A 12,552-nucleotide genomic window follows, 5' to 3' on the forward strand; every position below is an offset into this window, starting at 1 on the left:
ACTAGCATTGCTTTACATGTATCTAGCTAAGCATTTCATAATTTATTACTCTGGGCTTCAAACCCTTTTCTTTGTAGAGGCGCAAACAGAAGATCCGACTCACAAATCTAATATCTGTGACTCAAACTTGCTTAAGTCCTATCAAAAAGTTATTTGAATAATTGACATAATTTGGGGGCTGTCGTTTATGTTAAAACTGTCTCTAAATAAGCATTCTTTTCTCCTAAAATAGCTATATTTTTATTGTTTTAATATACTTTCAAGTCTATAGATATAATTTAGAGCAATAATTGTATATTCTTACTGTCTCTTACTTTAGGCTCCATTAAATGACCCCTGTGCATGTGCCTCTTTTATGGGTTTGAAGCCTTCCACCAATAAATACCACCTTGTTCGAGCAATATTGGAGTCTATAGCTTTCAGGTACCAGAACCTGCCCTAAACTACCCCCTCCTCACAGAGTATTGCTATTTCCTTTTATTAATTTCTACTAAACTAAATTAAAATTTTTTCTTAATTTTAATTCTTTATACCTTTAGTTTAATTCATACTGAATATGGCCCAGCTAGCTCAGTCAGTAGAGCATGAGACTCTGAATTCATACTATATGATATAATCTATTCTTATTGCTCTTTGCTATTTTTTTGCATCTTTTTTCTGCAATTAATAGTACCAGTACCACTTTAGATTTGATATCTGAAAATTGAATGATTTTTAAAATATATAATTTATTATGAATAAAAAATTTAAAATTTGTACTTTGAAAAGTTTTTGTTTTCTCATTCATAAAGGAGAATTCTAACTAATAATGCTGCTGTGATACTCAAAGATTGATTCACCAAGACTATTCTTTCTGTATATTTCCTTTGGTCTTTTTGTTATGAGTCAGGTGTAGCTTATTAAAATTAAGAATGCAACTGTCATGAATGGATCTAATGGAACACTTGTAATGTTTACCTTTTCTCTGATTATAAAATCATTAATTTTTATATTTTATGATTTTTAAAAAATGCCATTTATGGTGTGTCATCCATACCTATTAAATGGATACTTGCTTTACATTTGTATTTGCAAGAATGGTAATAGATTAAATTAAATTCTGAAAGAAAAAGTATGTTCTCTTGTATCACAGTGAAAAACAGAAGGCCCTGAGTCTCTTGCTTATTTGAGCATCTGTTACTGATGTCCAGTTAGCATATTTAATGTTTTCTTTTGCATATTTTATAAATATCATGTAAATAAAACCACAGTTTTTACTATTCTAGATTGGAAAAAATAGAAAATTATTATGATATGAATTGCCTCTAAGTAGTTTCTTTGTTTTTTAACTAGAAACAAACAGTTATATGAGACGATGCAGAAAGAGATCCATATTCCTGTAAGAAAAATCCGGTATGTACACTTTGTTTCTAAGAGATTTCATTAGAAATTAGAAATTAGTGCTAGCTGCTATTGGTATTTTCATCATTAGGATTATTCAGGATTTCAGAAAGAACTTATGCTTACCTTCTTTGCAACGAAATTCTTGGTCATAGGAATTTGGAGAGGACGGAAAGCTAATTTTGGATTTAAGGAAAATATAGACCAATATGGAATTTGAGAGGCTCTGAGCACCTATATCGGAGAAGGCAATGGCAACCCACTCCAGTACTCTTGCCTGGAAAATCCCATGGACGGAAGAGCCTGGTAGGCTGCAGTCCATGGGGTCGTTAAGAGTTGGACACGACTGAGTGACTTCGCTTTCACATTTCACTTTCATGCATTGGAGAAGGAAACGGCAACCCACTCCAGTGTTCTTGCCTGGAGAATTCCAGGGACAGCGGAGCCTGGTGGGCTGCCGTCAATGGGGTCACACAGAGTCGGACACGACTAAAGTGACTTAGCAGCAGCAGCAGCAGCAGTAACACCTATATGTATATTATAAAAATCTTTAATGTTTCTTTTTTGAGTGTGTGGGTATCCTTTTATTATGGAAGCTGTATTTTTTGCCAGAATGTCCAAATGAATTTTTATGTTAGCTTAGTTCACTTGGGCACTAGTCCCAGGACAAGCCGGGCAGGTAGGAAAATTGATGGCAGGAACAAGGAAAATGTTTAAAAATTGTGATCTTCAGGTCAATGCTAAGTGATATAATTTTGGAATTAAAAAGTTAAACTTTAAAAATAAAATCAAGGCTCTAAACAAAGATGTGTGGGTCTTTTTTTAAAAAAGAATAATAATGTTTTTATGCTTTTGTTACAGTAATTTATCTCCAATATCTTGCTCCCCACAGGGCAGATGGAGGAGTTTGTAAGAACAGTTTTGTTATGCAGATGACTTCAGACCTGATTAATGAGACCATAGACAGACCCGTCCACATTGATATGTCCTGCTCAGGCGCAGCTTCTCTAGCTGGCCTTGCTGTTGGTATGTGTGGGTTTTATGAAAATGAGAACTGTCTTGCAAAACCATTTCTTACAGATAGCATTTCTCCTCTCAAAGCACAAAATTACACCAAAGATCTGGAAAGCCTTGGTGGCCATATACTCCATACATGCATGCCCTTCACTAATAAAATACTCCTATGACCCATACTCTGCTATGGTGGGTCTAGCTGCACCTCTTCTATTCTTGCTGCTCTCCTTCAGTGAGAAGTATGAGGCCAGGAAAATTAATTCTCAACTGCTCTGGTCTTTAGCTTGGGAGTCTCTCTGGGTAAACTTTCTGATTAGATAAGCTTGTCTTTGGCATTATTGTTGTTTAGCTGCTAAGTCCTATCCAACTCTTTTGCAACCCCATGGACTGTAGCCTGCGGGCTCCTCTGTCCATGGGATTTCCCAGGCAAGAATACTAGAGTGGGTTGCAGTTTCCTTCACAAGGGAATCTTCCTGACCCAGGGATTGAACTTGCGTCTCCTGCATTAGCAGGCAGGTTGTTTACCACTGAACCACCAGGGAAGCCATCTTTGGTATTAGAAACCACTTTATTCTTCCACTTGTTGAACATTTGTCTAGCTCCTGCTACCACAGTCACTGCTGGGATTAAAGTTTAAATGACATAGTCCCAGTTATGGGAGTCTCCATTGGGAACACTCAGGCAAACCAACCCATTATTTTGCGATAAACCCAGTGAAAAGCTGCAGTATGAGGCAATAGGTGTAGGTTTTCCCAGAGGAGACAATGTATAGTTCAGTTTTGAACCGGTTGGCACACAGCCAGGTGAGGAGAGAATAGAGGGTGAGGGGTCCAGTAGTGAAGGCAGTTCGTGCAAAGGTCCTGGCCCATTCTGGTGCTGATGAATGAGAGCAAGAGGGGAGGCTGGGGAGGTACAGATTTGTCCAGTCACAGGGCCTCTTCATAAAGAGGAGTTCGGACTTGATCTTGAATGCATAGGCGAGCCACTGAAGAATTTTAAGCAGAAGGATATGGATAGATCTACATTTGAACAGATCGCTTTGGCAACTAGTGTTTTCACTAATTAGTTGGGAGGCCAATTAGAGGGTTCCCTAGGGAGCAGGAAGTGACTCTTCCTTGAGACTGTGGGAGTGTCTTCCTGTGTTCCTGTATGGAAGGGAGGAGCGTTTGTACAAAACAAGATATCTTACACTTAAAAGTTTAGGCTATTATTTATTAATTAAAGTTATGGACCGAAAAAGCATCAAATCAAATTAAGGTCATCTTAATCTTTATTCTACTAAAAATTTGTTATCTTGGAATAAAATTGAAACAGTTACTTTCATGTGTTCATTGATTGATGTTTGATTAATTCAAGTTGAAGAAAATAATTATCCCTTAAATTATCATTGTCATTCAAAAATGTTAGTTCCTCTGTATATTTCAACTCTTAAGTTTAATATAGTTGATGTTGTTTTTAATAATTTCACATGCCTAACTGAGCAAAATTGGAACTATAATAAGAAAAATGTTCTAAGTATGTAAACAACTCTTGAAAATTGGATAAATTAAGCTTATCATTACAGTAAGCCAAATGCTCATAAGCATTCCAGTATTGTTTATAAGGTTAAGCAAATTGTTCTACACTTATCACCATATGAAACTAAGTATGTCAGATTCTCTTGAAGCCAGCTACAATCTGAGGTATAGCAAAGAGGTGGACATGACTGGGCACACACTACTACTAAATAAAAAACACAGGCATATTATTCTCACACATAACATAGTGACTTTAATTGTATTTACTTCATTTGTATTTAATTTCAAAACAAAGATACTTTACTAGCTATAGGGAGCAGTTTTACCTTCTTGGAAAATCTGAAATTTCTTTTTTTTTTAAAATAATGATTATGTTATATTTATTTGGCTGTGTCAGGTCTTAACTGTGGCATGCAGACTCTTAGCTGCTGCATACGGGATCTAGTTCCCTGACCAGGGATCGAACGCAGGCTACCTGCATTAGGAGGGCAGAGTGTTAGCCACTGGACCACCAGAAAAGTCCTAGAAAATCTGAAATTTCTGATTGGATTATTTCTCTCTCAGAAAATTTAGACATGAAGGCTATGTAGATTCTCTGTATTTTCAAAATTCACCCAGAAACTGGGTGTGTTCAATACATATTTAATAAAATAACTCTTAAAAATATGCAAGAGTTAAAAAAAAAATATATGCAAGAGTTGACTCATTGGTAAAGACTCTGATGCTGGGAGGGATTGGGGGCAGGAGGAAAAGGGGATAGCAGAGGATGAGATGGCTGGATGGCATCACCGACTTGATGGACATGAGTCTGAGTGAACTCCGGGAGATGGTGATGGACAGGGAGGCCTGGCGTGCTGCAGTTCATGGGGTCGCAAAGAGCTGGACACGACTAAGCAACTGAACTGAACTGAAAAATGTATATGCCTTTAAGTGTAAATAATAAATTCTGAAAATAAGAATTTTAAGAACATATTTATTTTCATGACTAGATTTATCCAATTGTGTAGTATACTAAGAAAAACTATTTCTAGTCTTTTAATAACTTCTATAAATTAATATCTTTAAATACAATTTAAAATGCTGACTTTGTAAATAGAAAGAACGTGACCTGACAGAAAACATTAGAAGAAAGCCTTGCATGAAATGTAATAGTTTTAAAAAGAAAGTATTTATTATATTAATTCCTAAGTTTGAATTTTGTGCTTATCCTAGGGAATTGCTTCTTACTTCCAAGATATCTGATAGAAATCTTAATTTAGGGAATTCCCTGGTGGTCGAGTGGTTAGGATTCAGTGCTTTCATTGCCATGGGCCCGGGTTCAGTCCCTGGTCAGGGAATTAAGGTCCTGTGCAAGTTGCGCAGCATGGCCAAAAAAAATCTTAATTTATCTTTTTTTAAGAATTGTTTAAAAAAAGTATACTATTTCTTACTTGGTTTTTTTCTTTCTTTCTTAATAGCTATTCATGAAATTAAATGATGGCAAGATATGGTTATTCTAGAAATGATTTGGTGCCCTTCCATACAGAAATTACTCTGCTAGTTAGAAACCAAAAGATTTTTGTTAAATCCTAGTGTATATTATTCCCAGGGATAGTCAATCTAACAAAGTTCAAAGCAACAAAACTTTTGAATTGTGCTTTAAAGTAGTGACTGTTTACCTTTGCACCAGTTCACATAGCTTTGTAGGTAAACTTTTTGGGCTCATTATTTGCCTTCAAACTTGAGAATAAATTTTTTCATCTATAGGGTTTTGGAGTGACAAGGAGGAGCTAAAGAAACTGAGGCAAAGTGAAATGGTTTTCAAGCCCCAGAAGAAATGGCAAGAATATGAAGTGAATATGGGGAACTGGGTCAAAGCCGTGAAACGCTCCATGAATTGGTATAAGACGTAATCCTGGTGGAATGACTGAAACCACAGAGGGCTGATCATCGGAGGGCTGATCATCGTGATGTGCAGCTGAGACAAAGCTCAGGAATAACAATGAGACCGACCCTGACCAAGAAAATACTTAAACTGAGTTTTGCAACCCCAGAGAAAAAGCACTGCTTTTTGTAAAACAAAACAAAATACTCATTAAAAAAAAAAAATGTAAACCTTGGTGAGAGATTATAAGGTAACAATACCTCAGAATTTCTGAATCTTCGTTTTGTACCAAATTCTAAAGGACATTAGCCATTTCCAACCATGTTTTGAGTCTCACGGGGCCTCCTCCTTTTTATACCGCGCCCAAATGAAATAATTGTTTACTGTCTGAGTTAATCGTTCCAGGTCAAGCATCATTCATGTTTTGTTCCAAAATGATGTGGAAAGTGTTCCCTTAATTCTTTAAAATTGAGTGAGCTACTCAAAGTCCATAGAGATAAAAAGAAAGAAGATGACTGAGGAAACGTGGAATTTTGAAACATCAGTATTTTTTGTTTAAAGCCGTAATTGTTCAATGTTGTATCCAATAGTAACTCAATATGTCTCTCTCAGACAGGCTTATTTGATGGCCAGTTGTTTCCTTTATTGAGCTTAAAGGCGCTGCCTTAATTTTCCCTTGTTTAAAAAGCTGAGCTTTTTTTATATATTGCAAAACTCTGAAAAAAAATAATTTTAGTTAATAAAACCAAAAAGATTATCGATTCATAAGGAACAAGAAAGTACTGGGTTGGCCAAAAGTTTCCATAACATTTTAATGGAAAAACCTGAATGAACTTTTTGGCCAACCCAATACTTCTCAGATAGCATTTCTTTCAAAAATTTCTGGCTGAAGTATAACATCTCATTTTTTATAAAATGCAGGTGGTAAATATAAATCTTGCCTTTCTTCTCTTGTTCTTTTTGTTGAGATGCTAGTATAAACATCTTTTGTTTTTATTAAGTGCCTAGTTGACAGAGCTTCCTTTGAAGACAGTGCCCTAATTGATCGGCGACTCAAGAATTGCCTTCATTGGGATATTTTACTTGTGTGTTGGTGTCTTATTTTAGTCCAGTCTACTCATCTCACCAAGATCCCTGCTGATGGGATGGGAATGCAGTTGTGCTAGTGACTGCCCCTCACGCACTGAGCCAGAGATCACAGGGAGGAGCAGGGAGAGGTCTCCATTGTCAAACTCTCTTTATAGAAACAAGGTTGAGGGGTGAGAGTTGTGAGAAGCTTCAGGCCAGGTGTAAAGTCATCCTAAGACAAGTTGATCACCTTCCAGCATGTTCTCATGTTATTTGCCCCTCCCTACTTATGGACTGGGTTCCTTTTTTTTTTAAATTGATTACAATGATCAATTAAATATAATTGATTTACAATGTTGTTAGTTTCTGCTGTACAACGAAGTGAATCAGCTGTCTATACATATATACATATATCCCCTTCCTCTTTGACCTCCCTCCTTTCTCACCCCATCCCAAGTTCCTTTTAGATTTGTAGCAATAATGTATTTCCCTCTTAGGCTTTATCACATAAAGTCCTACAGTTACAGAGCTAGCTGCTAGATAATAATGTAATTAAAGAAGTGACTTTTTTTTTTTCAATTTTAAATTCATTTATTTTTTAACTAAAGAATAATTGCTTTACAGAATTGTGTTGGTTTCTACCAGACATCAACATGAATCAACCATAGATATACGTATGTCCCCTCCCTTTGGAACCTCCCTCCGATCTCCCTCCCCATCCCACCCCTCTAAGTTGATCTAGAGGCCCGGTTTGAGTTCCAAGTTGTACAGCAAATTCCCATTGGCTGTTTATTTTCCATATGGTAATGAAGAAGTGACTTACAGAATTTTGCCGTTGCTATCACATATGTCCATTTCAGAGACCAATAGCGAAGTGAAAATCGCTCAGTCGTGTCCGACTTTTTGCAACTCCATGGACTATACAGTCCATGGAATTCTCCAGGCCAGAATACTGCAGTGGGTAGCCTTTCCCTTCTCCAGGGAAACTTTCCAACTCAGGGATTGAACCCAGGTGTCCCTCACTGTAGGCGGATTCTTTTGCAGCTGAGCCACGAGGGAAACCCAAAATAGTCATAGTGGGAGACAGAAAAGATCACAGATATTGGATTTGGAAATATTTTTGTTAAACGTTGGTGTTTTGTTTATAGTAATAAATCAGCTCCCTTATGTAGATAATATTATTCTCATTCTTTCTGTTTTTCAATTTTTTTTTTTTTTAACAAACTTAGTGACCAATTAATAAGCTTTCTTACAGAAGTCATTTGAAACCTGCTGTGTTGTTTTGCTGTTCCTTATTGATTCTGCTTCGCAGAGGGTATGATTTCCATAGGAAATAATTGTCTTTTTGTATTAAGATATAATGCATTGAAATAATATTAACACAGTCCATGGGGTCGCAAGAGTCGGACACGACTTAGTGCACTGTCTCTGTCTCTCAAGTGTGTGTTAGCTTTTTCATTTTCCACATTATTCTTTCTTATTATAAAATCACAAAATAAAGGAGAAATATCTTTTAGTAATGGGCACAGGAAAATAATTTTGAATATCTTTGACTGGAATTGAGCATCTCCTCAAAAATCACTTTTTTCTTCTGTTGGTTTAGAAGCTAATCTTTTATTTTTAGTATTCCTGGCTTTTTTCTTAGGAACAGAGTTTATTTAATCTTTTGTCAGATTTGATCTAAATCACAAATGTGACCACATTGGCTTCTGTGGTTGTAGAAGCTGTTGATTATCAAAATCAATTGAGCAAAAAATCGTCCCATCTTTCTAGTTTATTTTTCATGTGTATGCTGATAATTGAAGTTAAAACTATTTCTGTGCTAATGTTTCTCAGCATGTTTTATTTCCTCACTATGGATCTATCAGATAGTTTTAGGAGAGCTGCAGCTATCTTGTCAAGGAGGAGAATCTTACTGTACAGTCCTTCTTAAAGTGGTTCTAAACGCTTTTATACTCTAGACTTACTGATTTTTAAATTTTTAAAATATCCAACCATGCCTTAGTTTCTCAGCCTCAGCATCATTGACATTTGAGGACAGATAATTCTTTGTTTTTGGGTGCTGTGTATTATATGATGTTTAGTAGCAGATCTCTGAGCTTCACCCTCAAGCATCTCTCTACTTTCTATGGCAAAATGTCTCCAGCATTCCCAAATGTGCCTGGGAGACAAATTACCCCAGCTGAGAACCCCTGAGGTAGGCTGTTGGAAGAAAATTGAAGACTCAGTGAATGCAGAGTGCCTGTCCTCCTCCTTTCCTCTCTGCTTCATTGTTACCTTAGGAAAGGTTGTTAGCAAAAAGAAGTGATACTGTCTTAAAATAAATAGCAGTTCTTCTTTGCTGCTTAATAAGGTGGGGGAGGCCTGGCGTCCTGCAATTCATGGGGTCTCAAAGAGTCCGACACGGCTGAGCGACTGAACTGAACTGAACTGAAGGTGGGGGAAAATGTCATGTTGTAGTTGTCTTCTGCTGTTTTTACCCACCTACCCTCACCCTCATGTCTGTATTCTCCGTGGTCTTAATGAGTGGGTTGATGACTTCAGTATAGAATTAATGTAGCAGCCAGATCATCTTTGATTTGATCTGCCTTTTTGTTTCCTTTTCATCTCTGAACAAAGGGGATGAGTTCACTTTTATCTGCCTTTGAGCAAGCCTCTACCAAACTAGAAGTTCCCTGCAAGCAGAACCCATGTCTGCTTCCACAGAACTTAACTCTGTGACTTCCTATTAATGGGGTGAATTTTTACTTTGTGTTTATAAGTGCAATTTTTTTTTACCTATACATTTTATCCTTGATGTTACATATGTGTATTGACAGGGAGCAGCTTCTGTTTGTTACAGTAAACTATGTTTTCTTGAATTAAGAAGGACTACTTTATTATGGACATGAGTTTGAGTAAACTCCAAGAGTTGGTGATGGACAGGGAAGCCTGGCATGCTGCGATTCATGGGGTCGCAAAGAGTCGGACACGACTGAGCGACTGAATTGAACTGAACTGAACTTTATTATGAGAGCTATTAATAGTATCTTCATACTGTTTATTTTAAAATTCTTCTTATGTTTATATATTTGCATATCTATTTGTGTAGGGATACTCATCCATAAATACACATGTTAACTTTCTAAGGCACAACTGAAGCTTTTTTTTTTTTTTTAACTGAAGCCTTCCTATTCACAGGTTTTGTGTATTTACCTGCAGATGACTAACACATAGAATCTGAGGAATGCCAAACACTCTCATGTTAGAGGCAAGAACCTTCAGAAATAGCCCTTTTTGCAAGGCATTTATACTGAGGACCAGTCTTTAAAAATAATTTAGCCCAGGAGTTTGGCAGTAATTTTAAAACTCTTTGAGGAGGGCCATAGCTGGACCCTGGTGTTCCTCAACTTTAAGTGATTTTAAATAATCTCAGAGATAGCTTAGAAGGCTTGAATCTACCCTGGAGGATTCTGAATCCCTTTGGGAAATTTATATTCTGTTTCTCAATTAGAATTAAAAGCCTGAAATACACCCTGGACCTATTTGGTCCCATAGTTCTCATCCTGCATACCCAGGTCATCTGGTTCAAACCAGCCTAAAGGGATAGCCCCAGAGAAGCCAAACAGGCCATGGAGAATCACATTGTTTTTTTTAAAGCTGTGGATCCTCATGGCTGTAAATATGTTGGCACCAGCATCTGTTGTGAATCTCTAGCCATTTTGTCACCATACTCCCATGGGACCCTTTCCCCTAGAGGGATGCAGGGATGATCATGGGAATGGAAATGATAGAGTCCGGAACCTGCCAAATAAGATGTTTTTAAAATTTGCTGTTATTCTATTTTCCACTGTCTTTCCTCCCCACTTTACATTTGGTTTATTAAAACGGCTGTGTCTGTACAGATATCTCTATTGTTAAGGAAATACATGATAAGACTTCCAATTTAAATGAACCATATCTTTACAAGAAACTGCCAAACTGTTTTCCAGAGTAGCTGTACCATTTTACATTCCCACCAGAAATGTATGAGCGATCAACTCTCTACTCACCAGCATTTGATGTTGTCACCATTTTTTACTTCAGCCACTTTGATGAGGATGTGGTTTACTCAGTGTGGATTGAATTTGCATTTCCCTGATTAATAATAGTGTTGAACATCTTTTCATGTGCTCTTTTGCCATCTGTTTATCTGTCAGTGAAATGTCTGTCCGTATCTTTTGTCCATTTGCTAATTGTGTTGTTTGCTAAATGAGCCATATCTTTAAGGGAATATCTTTTTTAAAAATTAAAAAATAATCAGTCCAGTGACTTAAGTCACTAAGTAGCATTTTCAAATTCTCCTGGGCAAAAATGTACATAGTATTTGAACATGATTTTGTAATGTACTGAGCAGAAAAACTTTCATATTCTTTTCATACTCATTATACAATGTGATGCTAATACTATATAATAGCAAAATAGTTTTTTTTTTTTTTTTGCAAAATAGTTTTAAAGATACGTCAGAATGTTAAATATACAAATACATGTCTTGAACATAGCTACCATAATGCTAAAATATTCTTTATTTTAAATAAGCGGACTTGTGTAATTGTTTCAGAATGATTTTGTGGAAAACTAATTAGAACTTTCCTATTTGTACAAGACAGTTATTATAATATCCCAATTCATCTGTATCAGTAAATTTATCATTTTATTTTTCTGATGTTCTTTATGAACTTCATAGTTTTATTAAATAGTCATGGAAAACCTCACAAATCATTGTTAAGATCTATAGATGAAATTGAGAATGCAGAATAAAAGAAATCTTTTTCATGTATATGTGAATTTTCCCCTTACCTTTTTGTCTGTTTTTAACTTTGGATTCATTGAAAAATTTTACCTGGAAATTCTTAATATTATTTCCTGTTTTGGTTTCTGCACATTAAGTATGTCACAGAAGAATAAGCATATGTTAACTTCAGTTGTGACTCAAGGTAAGTTTGGTCTCGTGGTTTCCTTTTAACTAGAAGAAAAATTGGGGCTTAATATGATTAGAGAAGAAAGGTTTTCTGTAACTCTGCCTCTTTAGATACTGTTCAAACTTGCTCTATATTCTACTTTCTTGCACAAAGGAAATTGCTAGAGAAGAGATGTAATTTTTTTGTAGTGGGAAAAAGATACAGTCTCTTGTGAAAATATACTGTATACTTAAATGTTTAGGAAATTTTTAAAATAACTGGAGAAAACAATTTCAAAGGCTAATATGATGGAATTAACCTAGGAGCTCTTAAAAATCCATTGTGAAAATTATTATTAAAATTATTTCAAAAGTTACAATAAAACAGTGAGTGATGATCTATACATATTATGTATTAAAGCCATTTTTATTTAATGTTTCTCTGTTGCTTCACATATGTACACATAAATAGTGATATCCCGATGATCCTGGTGGAGGAGTCATCAGACAAATCTAGATTCTATTCCCTGATGGAAGTGGAGCCTGGTTCATTCTGCAGTAGGAATTTTGAAGGATGATAAACATTCAGTTATTAGAAGAAAGGAAGGGGTTTGTTTTTTGTTGTTCAAGTCATACTAGTTTGATAAAGAGGACAAGGAAGGGGGAGATACATGGAGCTGACTTTTCTGAAATTCATGTGACTATAAATTACACTAAATAATATAAAATTATTTTTAAAGAATGTGACTGTAAAAGAAATCATAGGAAAAATTTAATGAAAATGATAGGGA

The 12,552-nt window shown here is 35.9% G+C and overlaps 1 protein-coding gene across 3 annotated transcripts in view; it reads left to right on the forward strand.

The window, feature by feature from the left end:
* GK5 (glycerol kinase 5) overlaps positions 1 to 12,196 on the forward strand; it is an 84,540-nt gene extending 72,344 nt beyond the window's left edge. For all 3 annotated transcript variants that reach the window (XM_061419667.1, XM_061419672.1, XM_061419678.1), the window contains 4 exons: positions 320 to 423; positions 1,333 to 1,392; positions 2,273 to 2,406; positions 5,658 to 12,196. In XM_061419667.1, the coding sequence (XP_061275651.1) occupies positions 320 to 423; positions 1,333 to 1,392; positions 2,273 to 2,406; positions 5,658 to 5,803 (444 nt within the window). In that variant the 3' untranslated portion in view covers positions 5,804 to 12,196. The remainder of the gene's footprint in view (positions 1 to 319; positions 424 to 1,332; positions 1,393 to 2,272; positions 2,407 to 5,657) is intronic.
* Positions 12,197 to 12,552: the final 356 nt, after the last annotated feature.

This window comes from Bos javanicus, chromosome 1 (assembly GCF_032452875.1).
Source record: "Bos javanicus breed banteng chromosome 1, ARS-OSU_banteng_1.0, whole genome shotgun sequence".
Lineage (NCBI taxonomy): Eukaryota > Metazoa > Chordata > Mammalia > Artiodactyla > Bovidae > Bos > Bos javanicus.